Source organism: Panthera tigris, chromosome A2, assembly GCF_018350195.1.
Source record: "Panthera tigris isolate Pti1 chromosome A2, P.tigris_Pti1_mat1.1, whole genome shotgun sequence".
Taxonomy (NCBI): Eukaryota; Metazoa; Chordata; class Mammalia; order Carnivora; family Felidae; genus Panthera; species Panthera tigris.
In genome coordinates, this window is record NC_056661.1 from 1,998,915 (window position 1) to 2,018,935 (window position 20,021).

Below are 20,021 nucleotides of genomic sequence, written 5' to 3' on the forward strand. Positions count from 1 at the left end.
AAAGATGTGTTATTGAAACATTATTTTTTATTCTCTCTGAAATCACCCTTATTTCCAGACATAGTCAAATCAAGACTAACAAACATGGCTTAATTATCCACAGAAGCTCAGGAAGAATGTGTTGGTGGGGCGCCTGGGTGGCTCAGTCGGTTAAGCATTCGACTTTGGCTAAGGTCATGATCTCACAGTTTGTGGGTTTGAACCCTGCGTTGGGCTCTGTGCTGACACCTCAGAGCCTGGATCCCGTTTCGGATTCTGTGTCTTCCTCTCTTTCTGCCTCTCCCCTGCTTGTGTTCTGTTTCTCTTGCTCTCAAAAATAAATAAAATATAAAATAATAATAATAATGATAAAAAGAATAGTGATTGGTCATAGGAGTTTTTTTTTAATGACTTTCTTTGCTTGAAATGTTTATAAATAATCTCTAGATTGAATTTTTAATAACCTCTCAAGGCCAGAAGCCAAGTCAAATACTTGCTGTCAGATTTGTCTACAATCCCTGTAGATTCAGGTGAATACCTCTTCTTGAGGCCCTGAATAAATCCTGAGGTTACCTGCACCTGCCAGGAATTGACTTTGTCTACTCACCTGGTAAGGCTGCTGGGAACTCTGTCAGCAAGGGATCAGGCCAGCATTTCTAAGGGGCTTGATTGGCTGCATAAAGTCAACCTTATTTCTTTAAAGCTGCCCGGTAGTATCTGTTGTCTTACCATGTCTCTCTGAAATATGACATTTCAGTCGAAGCCTCGGTAGGATAACCAACATTTCCGATGGTGTCCTGTTACAAGAAGAAGAGAGGCTCATTGAACTTACACAAATGCTTATCCTTGACAGGAAAAGAAAGAATACTCACTGAGAGTTTCGGAATTCTGTGGCATTGAGGTAGGGAAAAAAGGGAAAGGTTTCCATTTGTTCACAAAGGAATACTTCATCACATTTCTGTAAGTCCTAGGTATTTCAAGAGAAAACTTCCTCAGTTTGTTAGAGCAAACACTATAGAACCAGCAATATTTCAAATAAGAGTTACAAAAACTATAAGCATCTTTAATTCACTTAGTCCTATGTTAATTAATTCCTGTTTGTTTGAATGCAACTTTCCCATTAGTTCTGGAAATTCTTACCCAGTTCAGTTTTATGATTTAAAGATATCAAATACCTGTATTTACAAAAAAAATCCTTTTCATGAATCTCCTTGAAGACAAAACTCATTTGGCAAGAGCATCAGAACAATAAATATAAATGACAAAAAAACAAAACAAAACAAAACAACATAGAAATGGCCATGACTCATGATCTGATCTGTGACTTCAGTGTAATATAGCTGACAAGGAAATCTGCTCATTTCTTTGACAACTAGTATTTTAACAATTAGAATGTCAAGTGATGATGTTATATGAGAACATATTTAAACTTTATGGATTTTATGTAATTTCAAAACAGCTGTAGTATACACTCAAATGATACAATCTAAGGTTTATTACTATTTGTTTGACCCTGCTTTCCAAGTAAGTTAACATACCAAATATGCAAGCCTAATTAGTCAAAAAATACTTCATTTACAATTTCTAAACTTGGGAAAGTGTGTTGGAATCCTCAGAAATTTTTATTTTTATTTTTATTTATTTTAAATGTTTATTTACTTTTGATACAGAGACAGACAGATCATTACTGGGGGAAGGGCAGAGAGAGAGACACACACACAGAATCTGAAACAGGCTCCACGCTCCAAGCCATCAGCACAGAGCCCGATGTGGGGCTCGAACTCACAAATCGTAAGATCATGACCTGAGCCGAAGTTGGATGCTTAACTGACTGAGCCACTCAGGCACCCCTTGAACTCTCAGAAATTTTTAAAGCACATGTCTAAATAGAATTACAGATCTTACACATTTTGAGAAGTTTTAACTTTAAGTAGTCAGAGACCTGGTGAAAGCAAAACATAGAAACTTTGGTTTTGGGGGCAGATAAGGAAAGGAAGAAGACTTTTGTTTACATCGTCTTGATCAAGACCAGACCAACAATCCAAGAAAGCTTTGTCCCAGCGAGAAAAGTGCATGTTTACTATTGAAGCAGTATCCTTTTAAAATCAATTTATTTCAATATTAGTCCATCCTAAGCACACACACATAAAATTACTTTCTAAAGCTGTCCCTTCACAAACTTGTCTGCAACATTCTTTTGCACTCAGAGTTTGTCCTGAGATTTTTTTCTCTAAATAACCAGTCTCATTTTAGGAGAAAATTACTTTCTTTCACCTTAACAAAATGTATTCCCATCCCTCATATCTCCTACTCTCTTAGATACAGACTTGCTTTCCCCATTCCGGTCGGTCTCAGTTACATTTAGAATTGTACCTCTTAGAAACCTTAGTCTCCAGTGAAAACCAATTGAGAACTGTCTATACACCAGGATTCTTTAGATGACAAACTTATGGACGCATTTCATAGTTTTTAGGAACATGCCTTTTTCATAGCACAGTCTTTATATGAGGCACAATGTATGTTTTCCAACAGGTGCAGGTATCTTTAGTTTCTTTGCAATAAGAAGTCAAAAGCAGATGAAACTTATTTTTGCTAATTAACATGTTAGTATTTCATCTTATTGAGAAAAGACTTAGATGCCCAGTGAATTAAACCGAATTTATCACTGAACTTAGCAAAATTTCAAAGTTTCAGGTTATGAAAGATTTTGAAAACTATCTTAAAAATTACCCATGAGAACTTTCTGAGACAAAGTTAACCATGATTTTAAGTCATCATTTATTTACAAACTGCAACAGAGATAACATGAGCTTATTTGACCTTTAGTATAAAAGTTTTATATGTAATAAATATGTATGGATAACTCTAAAATCATGTCTTTTCGTTACATCAGCAACCTTAAATTAGCTTTAATATCAAATATATTCTGGGGCAGCTGGGTGGCTCAGTAGGTTAAGTGTCTGACTTTGGCTCAGGTCATGATCTTATCGTTCATGACTTCGGGCCCTGCCGTCGGGCTCTGTGCTGACAGCTCAGAGCCTGGAGCCTGCTTTGGATTCTGTGTCTCCCTCTCTCTTTGCCCCTCTCCTGCTCATGCTCTGTATCTCTCTCTCTCTCAAAAATAAACAAACATTAAAAATTTAAAAAAAATCAAATATGTTGCATCTGCGTCCACTAGGAGTCAATTTGTTGCCCACTGTTTTTTTTTTTTTTTAAACCTGGGATACCTATGGGAAAAATCTAAAGTTGGCCATTTAAGTCCAGTAGAGCCCCTGTTCCTGTAGAGGCAGGGGAAAGCCAATGGGTGGAATAAAAGAGAGGTCATCTAGAATGTCTGAAGGGTCAGATGGGCCATGTGTCTGAGGAAGACACATTCTGCAGTTTTTGTAGAGGTTGGGATTTGGGGACAGTGCCATGAATATGAAGGCTTGCATGTACGGGACCTGTGAGCATTTGGAGGAGTTCTGGCAAAAGACTTCTAGTTGCGTAGTGGGGCCATATGTCTTGATCTGGGAGTTTGTATGAGGCCAGGACACATGACATGAAAGATGAGATGATTTTTCTCAGGTCTTGGGGTTCATGTTTTATCCACTTTTTAAAAATACAGCCCAAAGGCTGAATCTGAGTGTCCACAGCATCCTGACATTCTGGTTCCAGTTCTCGGAGCTGACGAGGCACAATCGTCTTAGAGCAAGCCAAGTGTGTGTCCTCCGGTCTGTGTGTTGTCCGAGTGAATATTTCAGTTTTCGGTCTGTACAGTACTGGTCTGCTCAGATCTGTCTCAGTGTAAATATCCCACTAAATAGGCTGTGTGTAAGTCCATGTCAGCTGTTGTCCTCACCCTCTGTTGTGACTCAGGGGTCCTAGGAATGGAGTCAGCTCCCTGCCTGTCACCCACACCCTTCATTCTCTAACCCACACCCTTCATCCTCCCACACACATGGGTGATGATGGAGCTTTGCTGCAATAGAGTGTGTGGTATGTTTCAGGCCTCTGTGGTCTTTGAGGATGTGGCTGTGAACTTTACCCCGGAAGAGTGGGCTTTGCTGAATCGTGGTCAGAGGAAGCTCTACAGAGATGTGATGCTGGAGACCTGCAGAAACCTGTCTGCCGTGGGTAAGGATGGCTCCATACCTTCACTGGTCTTTTCAGGAGGAAGAAGAATAAGTCAAATTTGCAAATGATATGAAACAATACATAGAATGTCCTTAACACTTCACCAAATACTATTAGAACTAATACATGAATTTAGAAGACTTGCAGAACACAAAATTAATATTCCAAAATCTGTTGCACTTCCGTATCTACTATCAAAATAGCAGAGAAATGTAGAAAACAAACCCATGTTAAATTACCTCAAAAACCATAAAATACTATGTTAAATGTAACTAAGGAAGTTTAAAGATATTTACTCTAGGAGGTATAAACATTTAGTGAAAGAAATTGAAGGGGCGTCTGGGTGGCTCAGTTGGTTAAGTGTCAACTTTGGCTCAGGTCGTGATCTCACGGTTTGTGGGTTTGAGCCCTGCGTTGGGCTCTGTGCTGACAGCTCACAGCCTGGAGCCTGCTTCACAGTCTATGTCTTCTTCTCACTCTGCCCCTCCCCCACTCATTCTCTCTCTTTCTCTCTCTCTCTTTCAAAAATAAATATTAAGAAATTTTTTAAAAAATAAATTGAAGGGGCACTTCAGTGGCTCAGTTGGTTGGGCATCCGACTTTGGCTCAGGCCATGATCTCATGGTCTGTGAGTTTGAGCCCTGCATTGGGCTCTGTGCTGACAGCTCAGAGCCTGGAGCCTGTTTCGGATTCTGTGTTTCCCTCTCTCTGCCCCTCCCCCACTCATGCTCTGTCTCTGTCTCTCTCAAAAAAGAGTAAATAAACATTTAAAAATACTTAAAAAAAAGGAAATTGAAGACGACACAATAAAAAAAGGTATACCATTGTCCTGGATTATAAGAACTAATATTATTGAAAATGCCCATACTATGAAAAGTGTTATACATATTCAATGCAATCCCCATCAATATACAGATAGTATTTTTGAAAGAACTAGAGCAAGAAATTTTAAAATTTTTATGAAAACAGAAAAGATTCCAAATAAAGCAATTTTAAGAAAACATACCAAAGCTGAAGATACAACAGTCTCAGATTTCAAACTATACTAAGCAAAACAGTGTAGTACCGGGACAAAAATAGACACATAGATCAAGGCAACAAAATAGTCCAGAAATAAACCCATGCTTATATGGCTGGATTATGTACAAAGAAGGAGCTGAAAATATACAATGGGGTTAAGACTGTCTCTTCAATAAGTGGTGTTGGGAAAATGAGACAGCTACCTGCAAGGAGGTGAAACTGGGCCAGCTTCGTACCCCTTACCTGAAAGGAAACTCAGTATGGATTAAACACCTCGGTGTAGGACTTGAACCCATACACGTCTTAAGACTAAACGGAGGCACTGAACTCATGGACATCAGCCTTAGCATTATTTTTGTGGAATCATCCCTTCAGGTAAGGGAAACAAAAGGAAAAATAAAAAATTGAAAGGGGAACATAGCAAACATAACAGACATTTTGCCACAGAAAATAATAGAGGTGGCCACTTGGCACATGAAAGGCTGCTCAATATCACTAATCCTTAGGGAAATGCACATCAAAACCACAATGAGCTGTCCCCTCACAGTAGCCAAAATGGCTAGTGTCAAAAAGACAGGAAATACGAGTGTTGGTGAGGATGTGGAGAAAAGGAAACTCCTCGTCGGTGGGATTTAAATGGGTGCAACCAGCTTGGCAAACAGTTTGGAATTTCCACAATAAAATGAAACCTAACATATAGCCCACAATTCCACTTCTGGGTAGTTCACCAAAGAAAAAAAAGCCAGCACAATAAGACATGTGCACCCCCTGGTTCACTGGACTGTTACTCGCTGTACTCAACATAGGGAAGCAATGCAGGCGTCCTTCAACAGATGAATGGATAATGAAGATGTGGTATCTACCTACAAGGGACTATCCCTCAGTAATACAAAAGGGACAAATTTGTGATGTTTGCGGCAACGTGGATGGACCTAGAGAGTATTATACCAAGTAAATAAGTCCGACAGAGAGACAAACAAAACACGTTACTTATATGTGGAATCTAAATGACAAAATGAACAAACAACAGAAAATAGGGACAGTCTTAAAATTCTAGGGAACAAATTGGTGTTTGTGAGATTGGAATGGGATTGAGAGACAGGTGAAATCATGGAGGGGATTGAGAAGAACAGATTTGCACTTGTTGAATAAATAAGTTACCAGAAGGAAAAGTAGAGCACAGGGAATATGGTCAATAATTGTATAGTTGTGTATAATGACAGCAATTACACTTTTTATGGTGAGCATTTTGTAACGTATGTAATTGTCAAATCACCATATTGTACACCTGACACTAATATATAGGTCAGTATGCTTCTAGTAAAAGAATGATTAAATGAATGAATTAATAAATGAATAAATAATAAAAAGCCACCAATTATCGGTCATCAATGACCCTGAAGACTAAAGTTAGTGCCCATCTTCCAGATTGCTTGTTCTTCAAATCCTCCGTCCCGCTGAGCTCTTCTCAGGGGCAGGCCAGCAGCCACACACATCACCTGACCTCTAATGGCAGCTGGGGCAGTGTAGGAAGGCTTCACCAAAGGCCTGTGTGCCTTCAGAACTGATCAACCCTTGGTTGGACCAGGTTCCAGACAAGGGATTGACATTTGGACACATCCCCTAGAAACATGACTCTGTTTTTGAGAAGGGTGATATTTGTCATTCACCCGGCTTTCCTGTTGGACTTTTCGTCTATCATACCCCATGTGCCCAGTCTTTCTGTCTTCCTGTAGAGGTAGGGTATGGATGTGTGTATCTTGCCCAGTTCCTTCCTACTTGGCTCTTCTGATAATTCTTACCTCCACATTAGTGTCCATCTAGTTTGAAGTATTTTTGAATGAACAGGCTGCCATTTCAGACACTTTCTCTATTATTGCCAAAGTCCCGAGTCACAAGGGTCCTCGGAATTTTTTGGTCACCTGACCATTCTTCCTCATGAAGTTCATTTACATTTCGGGATCCGTATATAAATAGAGATACATGGTCTGTTTTCTTACCTTACATATCAGATCATTTCCGAGAAATTCAATTAGACTCCTAATTCTTGTAGTTTCTCCCAGTCAAGGTAAAATGAGTGGATCAAAGGCTCAGTGGAATTCTTTGCAGAATGAGCCTCTGAGTGAAAATACTAATGTATACAAAAAATGATTCCTGTTCTGTGTTTGTAGAGAAGCAGAAATTTCACAGCAGTGGAGACTTGACCCGAATGCAGGAAGGGCTTTTGAGGTGAGTGACACTTGTAAGGGAGGAAGGGGGGGATGTTGGCGATTGTGAGACTGACCTGAAATTAGAGAACAGTTGCAAACCTAGCACAACAATCCTGTAGTCGAAATTTTCACAAGACAAACCTTTATAAATGCATTCTACCTATTGATCATCTGAAAAACAATTCAGTTGGAAAAAAATGGTCAGGGAAAAGCATATGTAAGAAGCCCTGAATGTTGACTCTATTTGAGTCCTCAGGGAGAACAGGAAGCTTGTTCCACTTTGGAACCTTGCACACAGTGCTAAAAACATACTCATTCATTGAGAATATCCATCATGTAACCCAATAATGATTAACAAACATCAATAGATCATTAGGTAATAAAGAGATCACTTATAATCATTATTCCCTAACAATGTACCTTCCTATTTTGAACAGAAGTCCTTTGGTGGAGAGTGTCTGTGAACGTATTGAAGGAGATCCATGTGGAGAAACCCTGAACCCGATTACAAGTCTTACTGTGCATGAGGGCTGTCCCACTGGAGGCAAATCCTGTGAATGCGCTAAGTGTAGGGAAGCCCTCACAGATGGTTTTTTTCTAGGGAATCTGGGAAGATCTCACCCAGGACTCAAATCTAGTCCCTGTGAGGAATGTGGGCCGGCCTGTAGCTCCGTCTCAAGCCTCAGCACTCAGGTGGGTGCAGACCTTGTAGAGAAACCCTATGAAGGTCAGGACACCGGGAGAGCATCAGAGACATACGCAAAGAGTCTGAGTAGTAAAAAATCTCTAGAGTGCAAAAAATGTGGAAAAGCTTTCACTTGCATTTCTTCTTTTCAGGGTCATGTGCAAAATGACTGTGTACAGAGGGTCCACGCATGTGACGTGTGTGGGAAAGCCTTTATGTGTCACTCTGATCTTACACATCACGTGAGAACTCATACTGGGGAGAGAACCTATCAATGTCAGGAGTGTGGGAGAGCCTTCCAGTGTAAGTCAGGCCTACAGAAACATGTGAGGACTCACACTCCAGAGAAACTCTATAAATATCAGCCCTGTAAGAAATCCTTCCCTGGCCAGCAGTCCTTTCTAGTACCTAGGAGAAGACACACAGGGGACAGACACTTGGAATGTAAGGAGTGTGGGAAAACTTTCAAGAAGCATCTACAGTTTGAACGTCACATGACCACACACAATGTAGTGAAACCCTATGAATGTCGGGAGTGTGGCAAAACCTTCAAGCATCACCCAGACCTGCGAGTACATATGAGGACACACACTGGGGAAAGACCCTATGAATGTAAGGAATGTGGGAAATCTTTCCGAAAGTATGAACATTTTAAACGTCACATGACCACTCACAGTACTGTGAAACCGTATGAATGTAAGCAATGTGGCAGAGCCTTCCGGGATCACACAGACCTGCGAGTGCATATGAGGACACACACTGGGGAAAGACCATATGAATGTCAACAATGTGGGAAGGCCTTCAGATATCTTGGGAATCTGCGAGAGCATGTGACAATACACACGGGGGAGAGACCCTATGAATGTCAGGAGTGTGGGAAAGCCTTCAGGTATAACTCATGCCTGCGAGAACATGTGAGGAAACACACTGGGGAGAGGCCCTATAAATGTCAGCACTGTGGAAAAGCCTTCATTCGACACCACACCCTCGTACTACATACTGCGAGAAGACACTCAGTGGGTGGACACTTGGAATGTAAGGAGTGTGGGGAAACCTTCCGGAAGCATCAACCTTTTCAACGTCACATGACCACACACAATGTATTGAAACCCTATGAATGTCAGGAGTGTGGGAAAGCCTTCAGGTATCACAGAGACCTACGAATACATGCACGGACACACACTGGGGAAAAACCCTGTAAATGCCAGCACTGTGGGAAAGCCTTCACATCTCCTTCCAACCTGGGAGCACACATGAGGACACATGCTGAGGAGAGACTTTTTGAGTGTATGGAGTGTGGGAAAGCTTTCCGTCAGCTGCAAAATTTTCAAAGTCATTTGAAAACACACAGCACCATTAAATCCTATGAATGTAAGAAGTGTGGGAAGGTGTACAAGTTCTCCTCCTCTCTTCGAGCGCATATGAAGAAGCACCCTGGGGAGAGACCTTGACAAATCACTGCTCCCTTCAAGAACACGTGAGGCTGCACAGTGGACAGTAGGCCTCTGTATGTAAGGACTCTGGTAAGACCTTCCAGTGTCTCGTAGACCTGGGCAGAAGAACCTTATGAATTTTCGCTCTGTGGGAAAGCCTTCAGTTGTCCCTCTTCCCTTCGAGAACACACGTGCAAGCACAGTAATGTGAAACATTACACACTTAAGCACCATGGAAAAGCCTGTCCGGGAATCTGTGAGCAAAGCCACACTGTAGGAAAGCATTTATTTTTCCTTCAAATATTTTTTTATGTTTATTTTTGAGACAGAGACAGAGCATGAGCAGGGGAGGGGCTGAGAGAGAGGGAAACAATCTGAGGTAGGCTCCAGGCTCTGAGCTGCCAGCATAGAGCCAGATGTGGGGCTTGAACTCATGAACCATGAGATCATGATTGAGCCAAAGTCAGATGCTCAAATGACTGAGCCACCCAGGCATCCCTCCTTTCAAATCTTATTGAAAATGCAAGTCAGTACAACGGAGATGATCCTGAATGCACACAATTTTGGGAAAACTTCAGGTATAGAACTTCATGTATTTTGTTCATGAAAATTCAGGCAGGAGAGAAATCTTTTCATTGTTGTGAATATGGCTTTGACTTTCCAGGTGCCTCTTCCTTGACTGGGATCCCAAGTGTATGAATTCCTAGTTCATCTCACTGATACGAACACTGATGGTTTTAAGTGGCCTTCTTTGTCCTCTCTATCTGTACAACCTAGATGTTACCTCAGACTTGAAGTAATCACATGGTTTTGTACAACATGTCTCTTTCCCATTATAATGTCTTTTGGACCTAGAGGTGATAAAAATGTGTCTATTGTTGGTGTGTACTTAACATCTTTATATACTTTTACAAAAGAATGTCTTGAATTATACATTCCAAAATGTCCTTGATAAATTTTCATGATGTTAGACCCCTCATTGTTGAAAGTTCTTTTCTGTCCTCTGTTATGGATACTGGAATTTCCTGATTCTGTCTACTCGTCTTTTCAGTCTTTATTATTAAAAGTTATATTTTCACATCAATTTTCTCATTTTCTTCAATTTTTAAAAAATTCAAAAATGTTTATTTTTGAGGTAGGGTGAGAGAGAGAGAGAGAGAGCGTGCACAAGCGGGGGAGAGGCAGAGAGAGAGAGAGGGATACATGGAACCTGAAGTAGGCTTCAGCCTCCAAGCTGTCAGCACAGAGTCCAACGCGGGGCTTGAACTTACAAACCTCAAGATCATGACTTGGACACTTAACCCACTGAGTCACCTGGGCACCCCTTTTTCTTCAATTTTTAAAGTTCTGATATTGGTTTATCTTTCTGGCACTAGTTCTTGTCTTAGATTGATTTCGTTCCAAATTATGACCTAGAAGAACATCCCTTGTGCAGTTATTTCTTGAGAGTGGATTGCAAGGCCTGGGAAAGTGAATGGGGTAAATGCTGAAACATCAGCAATGTTCTGGGCTCAAGGCTGTCCACCAATAGCCCTGTGAGATCCAGAGTCCCATGATCTCCCAGGAGCCAGTTCGGGAACAGACCCACTGTAGTCGTCTGGCAGTCTTCAAAACCGCACATCTTCCCTACGTGCTTTCATGTGAACACCGGATGTGTGTGTGGTCTATGTCCAGAGGTTCTTTGTGTTTTCCTCCCATGCTTTGACATTCTTTGATGTTTATTCCTGGCGAACAGGAAATAAAGACTATGCAGTTTGCTCCTGGTGCTGTTTTGCTGGCAGAGAGAGCCCTGCATGTCCACTCTGACTAAGTGAGAACTTTTTCTTCAGTGCGCGGGGACATCCCTTTGGACCATGACTCAGGTTTGCCTGCTTATTTCCGAAAGCAGTGATTGTGGTGGAAATACCAGTGGGGTGCTTTCCTCTGGCCCCCAGGGGGTGTCTGGAAAGACCAGTACCCTTGATATCAGCCAGATCAGTCGACCAAAATATGGTATTTGGTAAATTCTGGACATAGGAGCCCCTTCGGTTTTATCCTTAATAGAGGTAAGAAAAAAAACCAAAAAACCAAAAATAAAAACAAAAAAACCCTTGCTGTTTCCATAATGTTCCACAGTTCTGAGGTACCCCAAAGTCATTCCAACTATGGGACGAGATGCTTGTGGTTTTACCCTTGACTACGATATTTGGTCATGTAACGGTATGTAACATCCTATGGGGCTGGACATTCAAAGGGAAAAGTATTGCCACCTTGGTACCTTTAAAAGGATTTGCAGGGCACTTGGCTGACTCGGTCAGTAGAGCATGTAATTCTTAGTCTTGGACTTGTGGGTTTTTGCCCCACACTGGGTGTAGAGGTAATGTAAAAAAATAATAAAATGGAATTTAAAAAAAAAAAGGATTTGCAAAAGCATACCCAACCTAATATTTACTGTTTTCCTCCTTTAAAAAAAAACACATCAGTAAACTATGAAAATTCTTTATTGTTTAGAGGAGTGGCATGTAAAATGCCATGGGGAGTCAAAAGGGGACGTGTCAGCATTAAGCAGTCATGAGTTCTCTTTGGATCCAAATGTGGTCTGAAGAATTTGCTCTCAGTGGCAGTGCATGCCAGTAGCCAATAGGGCTTAAGAACAACAGAGTTTGGAGGGATAAAGATGTTATTTATTGCTGAGACGTCTTGGACAGACATCCGTTATCATCCATTAGGTTCTGCCACGTAAAGGAGGCACTTCAGGAAACAGTATAGGGGATTCTGAGCACCTGAGCCTTCTATTCTTAGGATGGGCCTGATGCCCTGAAGAGCCTCTTTATTTGTAGTATATTGTCTCATTCCATTCTGCCAGGAGGGTTTGAAAAATACAATTTTATATTCATAGCTACACTACGATTCTGCCAATATCAGCTGAGGATGCTTCCCAGAAAGACGATGGCAGGTGATCCAGTTGAAAGAAATGGTTAGTGTCCCCTGATTCCACTCTAGTGCTGATAAAATGTGTTCAAGGGTCATTTGATCTCCCTGGTTGGTTAATCTGATTACTACTGTCAAAGTTTAGAATTATGTCTCCCTTTTGGAGGAAAGAAATTCTGTCATGATCCTGTTCTAAGAAATCTCTGCCTAATACGTGAATAGAGGAAGAAGGGAGAAAAAGACGGTGAGTCTCTCGCAAATGTCCTAGACAAAAGGAATAGGCTCACAGACAGGAACTTGTTCAGATTTTTTTTTAGACACCCCCCCCCCCAAATACTGGAACTATATTAATCCTTCCAGGCAGGGGCTGCATTACAGCAGGGGTTTGGGCACCAAGAGTGTACTTCTGGTGTCAACAAGGACAGAGATTCATTCCCAATGTGCAGGTGGTTCCACAAGCGGATTAAGACGGACAGCTGGGAAGAGCCCCTGTGGTTCCCTGGAGCCCTGTCACTGGGAATGAGGAGGATGTCAGAAAGACCAGGTGGAGGGATGCGGGTGGATGGAGTGCTTACATTTGAAGATTTTTTCCAAAATCCTGGCTCTTTGTAATAATACCAGAAGCTACACTTTTTTTTTTTTAATTTTTTTTTTCAACGTTTTTTATTTATTTTTGGGACAGAGAGAGACAGAGCATGAACAGGGGAGGGGCAGAGAGAGAGGGAGACAAAGAATCGGAAACAGGCTCCAGGCTCCGAGCCATCAGCCCAGAGCCTGATGCGGGGCTCGAACTCACGGACCGCGAGATCGTGACCTGGCTGAAGTCGGAGGCTTAACCGACTGCGCCACCCAGGCGCCCCAAAGCTACACTTTTTAAAATTTTTGTGTGGAGAGATTTCATATGCTGTCAGTAAAAAGTGAGAATTTTCTCATTTTATTTTTAAATTTATATCCAAGTTAGTTAGCATATAGTGCATATAATGGTTTCAGGAATAGAATCCAGTGATTCATCCCCTACGTATAATACCCAGTGCTCATCCCAACAGGTGTCCTCCTTAATGCCCCTTGCCCATTTAGCCCATCCCCCCACCCACAACCCTCTCCAGCAACCCTCAGTTTGTTCTCTATATTTAAGAGTCTTTTATGTTTTTCCCCCTCCCTCTTTTTATATTATTTTTGCTTCCCTTCCCCTATGTTCATCTGTTTAGTATCTTAAATTCCACATATGAGTGAAGTCATACAATATTTCTCTTTCTCTGTCTGACTGATTTTGCTTAGCATAACAGCCTCTAGTTCCATCTATGTTATTCCAAATGGCAAGATTTCATTCTTTTTGACTGCTGAGTAATCTCCATTGTATGTATGTATGTATGTATGTATGTATGTATGTATGTATATGTGTGTGTATATGCACACACCACATCTTTATCCATTCATCTGTTGATGGACATTTGGGCTCTTTCCATATTTTGGCTATTGTTGATAGCTCTGCTATAAACATTGAGGTGAATATGTCCCTTTGAAACTGCACACCTGTATCCTTTGGATAAATACCTAGTAGTGAAATTGCTGGGTCATAGGGTAGTTCTATTTTTAATTTTTTGAGGAACCTCCATACTGTTTTCCAGAGTGGCTGCACCAGGGTGCATTCCCAACAGCAGTACAAAAGAGTTCCCCTTTCTCCACATCCTTGACAACATCTGTTGTTGCCTGAGTTGTTAATGTTAGCCATTCTGACAGGTTTAAGGTGGTATCTCATTGTGGTTTTGATTTGTGTTTGTATTGATTTGATTTGTATTTCCGTGAAGTTGAGCATTTTTTCATATGTCTGTTAGCCACCTGGATGTCTTTTGAAAAGTTTGAGAAGTGTCTATTCATGTCTTTTGCCCGTTTCTTCACTGGATTATTTGTTTTTTGGGTGTTGAGTTTGATAAGTTCTTTATAAGATTTTGGATACTAACCCTTTATCTGATATGTCATTTGAAAATGTCTTCTCCCATTCCATCAGTTATCTTTTAGTTTTGCTGATTGTTTCCAAGTTTTTATCTTGATGAGATCCCAATAGTTCATTTTTGGTTTAGTTTCCCTTGCTTCTGGAGACATATTGAGTAAGAAGTTGCTGTGGTTGAAGTCAAAGAGGTTTTTGCCTCGTTTTCTCCTCAAGGATTTTGATGGCTTCCTGTCTTACATTTAGGCCTTTCATCCATGTTGAGTTTATTTTTGTGGATGGTGTAAGAAAGTGGTCCAGGTTCATTTTACTGCATGTCGCTGCCCAGTTTTCCCAGCACCACTTGCTGAAGAGACTGTCTTTATTCCATTGGATATTCTTTCCTGCTTTGTCAAAGATTAGTTGGCCATATGTTTGTGGGTCCATTTCTGGGTTCTCTACTCTGTTCCATTGAGCTGAGTGTCTGTTCTTCTGCCAGTACCATACTGTCTTGATGATTACAGCTTTGTAATAAATACATCCTGAAGTCTGGGATTGTGATGCCTCCAGCTTTGGTTTTCTTTTTCAGGATTTCTTTGGCTATTAGGGGTCTTTTCTGGTTCCATGCAAAGTTTAGGATTGTTTGTTCTAGCTCTGTGAAGAATGCTGGTGTTATTTTGATAGGGATTGCATTGAATATGTAGATTGCTTTGGGTACTATCAACATTTTAACAATATTTGTTCTGTCCATGAGCATGGAATATTTTTCCATTTTTTGTGTCTTCTTCAATTTCTTTCATAAGCTTTCTATAGTTTTCAGTGCATAGATTTTTCACCTCTGTGATTAGGTTTATTCCTAGGTATTTTATGTGTTTTGGTGCAATTTTAAATTGAGATCAATTCCTTGATTTCTCTTTCTGTTACTTCATCATTGGTGTATAAAAATGCAACTGATTTCTGTGCATTGACTTTATATCCTGTGCCTTTGCTGAATTCATGGATCAGTTCTAGCAGTTTTTTGGTGGAATCTTTTGGGTTTTCCATATAGAGAATCACATCATCTGCAAAGAGTGAAAGTATGTCTTCCTCCTGGCCGATTTGGATGGCTTTTGTTCCTTTGTGTCGTCTGATTGCTGAGGCTAGGACTTCCAATGCTATATTGAATAACAGTGGCAAGAGTGGACATCCCTGTCGTGTTCCTGACATTAGGGGGAAAGCTCTCAGTTTTTCCCCATTGAGGATGATATTAGCAGTGGGTCTCTCATATATGGCTTTTATGGTCTTGAGGTATGATCCTTCTATCCCTGCTTTCTTGAGGGTTTTTATCAGGAAAAGATGCTGTATTTTGTCAATGCTTTCTCTGCATTTGTTGAGAGGATCATGTAGTTCTTGTCCTTTATTTTATTAATGTGATGTACCGCATTGACTTGTGGATATTGAACCAGCCCTGCATTCCAGGTATAAATCCCACTTGATCATGGTGAATAATTCTTTTAATGTATTGTTGGATCCATTTGGCTAGTATCTTGTTGAGAATTTTTGCATCCGTGTTCATCAGTGAAATTAGTCTGTAGCTCTCCTTTTTAGGGGGTCTTTGTCTGGTTCTGGAATGAAGGTAATGCTGGCCTCAGAGAATGAGTTTGGAAGTTTTCCTTCCATTTCTGTTTTTTGGAACAGCTTCAACAGAATAGGTGTTAACTCTTTAAAAGTTTAGTAGAGTTCCCCTGAAAGCCATCTGGCCCAGGACTCTGTTTTTTTGGGAGAATTTTTTTTTTTTTTTTAGTGTTTGTTTATTTTTGAGAGAGAGAGAGAAAGAGAGAGAGAGAGAGAGAGAGAGAGAGAGAGAGAGTTGAGTGGGGGAGGGGCAGAGAAAGACAGGGAGACACAGAATCTGAAACAGGTTCCAGGTTCTTAGCTGTCAGCACAGAGCCCAACACAGGGTTTGAACTCAGGAATGGTGAGATCATGACCTAGGCTGAAGTCAGATGCTTAACCAACTGAGCCACCCAGGTGCTCCTAGAGATTTTTGATTATTAATTCAATTTCTTTACTGGTTTTGGGTCTGTTCAAATTTTCTATTTCTTCCTGTTTCAGTTTTGGTAGTTATAGGTTTCTAGGAATTTGTCCATTTCTCCCAGATTGCTCATTTTATTGGCATCTAATTGCTCATAATATGCATTTATTACTGTTTGTATTTCTGCAGTGTTGGTTATGATCTCTCTTTCATTTGTGATTTTATTTATTTGGGTCTTTCCTTTTTCTTTATGATCAATCTGGCTAGGGGTTTATCAATTTTGTTAATTCTTTCAAAGAACCAGCTCCTGGTTGCATTGATCTGTTCTACTGTTTGTTTGCCTGCCTGTTTTATTTTAATAGCATTGATTTCCACTATAATATTTATTATGTCCCATCTTCTGCTGGTTTTGAATTTTATTTGCTGTTCTTTTTCCAGCTCTTTAAGGTGTAAGGTTAGGTTGTGTATCTAAGACCTTTATTCCTTCTTTAGGAATGCCTGAATTGCTATATACTTCCCTTTTATGATCGCCTTTGCTGCATCCCAGAGGTTTGGGGCTGTGGTATTATCATTTCCATTGACTTCCATGTACTTTTTAATTTCCTCTTTAACTTCATGGTTAGCCTATTCATTCTTTAGTAGTATGTTCTTTAGTTTCCAAGTATTTGTTGTCTTTCCATTTTTTTCTTGTAGTTGATTTCATAGCTCTATGATCTGAAAATATGCATGGTATGATCTCAATCTTTTTGTACTTTTTGAGGGCTGATTTGTGTTCCAGCATGTGATCTGTTCTGGAGAATGTTCCATGTGCACTTGAGAAGAATGTGTATTCTGCTGCTTTAGGATGAAAAGTTCTGAATATATCTGTTAAGTCCATCCGGTCCAGTGTGTCATTCAAAGCCATTCTTTCCTTGTTGAGTTTCTGCTTAGATGCTCTGTCCATTGTTGTAAATGGGGTGTTAAAGTCCCCTACTATTATGATATTATCGTCAATGCGTTTCTTTATGTTTGTGGTAAATTGATTTATATATTTGGGTGCACCACGTTAGGGGCATAAATGTTCACAATTGTTAGATCTTGGTGGATGGACCCCCTAATTATGATATAATGCCCTTCTTAATCTCTTGTTAAAATCTAGATTGTCTGGGGCACCTGCGTGGCTCAGTAGGTTGGGCGTCCAACTTCAGCTCAGGTCATGATCTCACACTTCATGGGTTCAAGCCCCGTGTCAGGCTCTGTGCTGGCAGCTTGGAGCCTGGAGCCTGCTTCCGATTCTGGCGCTCTCTCTCGCTGCCCCTCCCCGACTTGTGCTCTGTCTCTCAAAAGTGAATGAATGTTAATAAATAAATAAATAAATAAATAAATAAACAAATAAATAAAATCCAGATTGTCTGATACAATTGTGGCTACTCCAGCTTTCTTTTGGCAACCTTTAGCATGATAGATGGTTCTCCACCCCCTTACTTTCAATCTGAAGGTGTCTTTAGGTCTAAAATGGGTCTTTTGTAAGCAGCATATAGATGGATCTTGTTTTCTTATCCATTCTGTTTCGCTATGTCTTTTGATTGGAACTTTTAGCCCATTGACATTTAAAGTGAGTACTGAAAGATAGGTATGTATTGCCATTGTATTGCCTGTAGAGTTGGAGTTTCTGATGGTGTTCTCTGGTCCTTTCTGGTCTTTGTTGCTTTTGGTGTTTTTGTTTTGTTTTGTCTTTTCTCCCCTCAGAGAGTCCCTGTTAAAATTTCCTGAAGGGCTGGTTTAGTGGTCAGGAGCTTTTTTAGTTTTTGTTTCTCTGGGAAACTCTTTATGTCTCCTCTATTTTGAATGAAAGTCTTGCTGGAGAAAGAATTCTTGACTGCATATTTTTCTGATTCATCACATTGAATATATCCTGCCACTTCTTTCTGGCCTGCCAGGTTTCTGTGGCTAGGTGTGTTGCGAACCTGATCTGTCTTTCCTTATAGGTTAAGGACTTTTTTCCCTTGCTGCTTTCATAATTCTTTCCCTGTCTGCATATTTTGTGAATTTGACTATGATATGCCTTCTTGATGGTCAGTTTTTGTTGAATCTAATGGGAATTCTCTGTGCTTCCTGGATTTTGATGTCTGTCTTCTCCCAGGTTAGGAAAGTTTTCCACTATGATTTGCTCACACAAAACTTTGACCCCTTTTTCTTTCTCTTCTTCTTCTGGGATCTCTGATTTGGATGTTACTCCTTTTTAATGAGTCACTGAGTTCTCTAATTCTTATATCATGCTCTTTTGCCTTAGTTTCCCTCTTGTTTTTTTGCTTCATTCTCCATGTTTGTCTTCTATATTGCTGATTTGCTGCTCTGCTTCATCCGTCCTTGCTGCTTTGGGAACCATTGAGATTGCATCTCAATTATAGCATTTTAAATTTTGTCCTGACTGTATTTTACTTCTTTTATCTCCACAGAAAGGTATTCTATTTTTTTTTCACCCCAAGCTAGTATTATTATCGTGGCTGTAAATTCTACTTCAGACATCTTACTTATATCTGTGTTAAGTCCTTGGCTGTCATTTCTTCCTGTTCTTTCTTTTGGAGTGAATTCCTTGATTTTGTCATTTTAGAGGAAGAAAAATAATTAATAAATAAAAAATTAAATTAAAAATTAAAAACAACACAAAAAAGTCAAATAAAGGAAGCTAGGTTCTAAGTGTGTTTTGATCTGGTTGTTGAAAGAAGCTTGATAGAATATAGAAAAAAAAGGAAAGAAAAAAAGAAAACTTTAAAAATTTTAAAAGGATGTATACAATAAAATAAAATAAAATTAAGAAAGTAAAACAGACTAAAAATTTACAAAATTAAAAATAGTAAAATCTTTCTTCATAAAAATGGAAAGTAAAAATAATTTTTTTCTCTTTCTGTTCAAGAATAAGAAAAGAAAAAAATGAATAGATGGACCAGCAATCAGAATGAAATCCGAATGAAATTATATTGGTTTCCCTAGAAGTCAAACTATGAAGCATTTTATAGTCTGTACACTAAGCAGGCAGAGAGACTTGTGGTGATCCTCTAGGACTTGGTTGGTCTAGTTGGACCGGGCTTGGTGTAATGGCTCTGTACTCCACTAGGTGGTGCTGCTTAGCTTACTGGGGGTGGATTGGTGTGTCACATGTGTATGTGTATGTGCATGCTCAGAAGAGGTGAAAATGGTGTCACCCAGCTTCCCAGTCTCTAGGATCAGAACTCTGCTCTCGCCGACTAGCAACCAAGCATCCCTCCTTTGTCTCCAGCTTCCATCCACTCACCACTTCTACACTGTCCGCAACCAAGCCTTCAGCCTGCCAAGCAGCACCTCCCTCCCGAATTTTATCTCAGATGGGGCTGTGTTTCCAAATCCCTCACTTCTGAGGGCCCTGAGGCTTGAACCTGCTCTGACCCTCTGGGGAGGGTATCTTTGAGTAATGGCCGGGTGCCAGCCTACCCCCAGGAATGTTCACATGACTGTGCTGCTGCAGATGCTCAGAGACTGTGGCTGGTGCCAGTCTGCCCCAGAAAAATTTAGCGTTATCATGTAGCAGCAGTGGTTCAGGGACTATGGTAAATCAAAACATACATCTGACGCCACGTTTCACTGCTCCCTCATGCCCCCTAACATCCTTGTTCCAATACCAGCAAACATGGCTGAAATATGGGGTCTGCTGAGATCTTTGCCTGTGAGGAAGCTGCATGGCCTCTACCATATATCCTCCTGGCAGGGG

At 40.4% G+C, this 20,021-nt stretch overlaps 1 protein-coding gene across 4 annotated transcripts in view; it reads left to right on the forward strand.

Moving 5' to 3' along the window:
• Nucleotides 1-20,021, forward strand: part of LOC102961457 (zinc finger protein 709-like) — a 60,020-nt gene that overhangs the window by 12,757 nt on the left and 27,242 nt on the right. Inside the window, exons 2-5 of one of the 4 annotated variants that reach the window (XM_042977705.1) lie at nucleotides 3,969-4,095; nucleotides 7,287-7,344; nucleotides 7,763-8,018; nucleotides 8,163-9,788. In XM_042977705.1, coding sequence (XP_042833639.1) covers nucleotides 3,969-4,095; nucleotides 7,287-7,344; nucleotides 7,763-8,018; nucleotides 8,163-9,461 — 1,740 coding nt within the window. In that variant the 3' untranslated portion in view covers nucleotides 9,462-9,788. Of the gene's footprint in view, nucleotides 1-3,968; nucleotides 4,096-7,286; nucleotides 7,345-7,762; nucleotides 9,789-20,021 lie in introns of those variants that run through there. The other 3 variants (XM_042977707.1, XM_042977704.1, XM_042977706.1) reach the window with 3 other exon arrangements.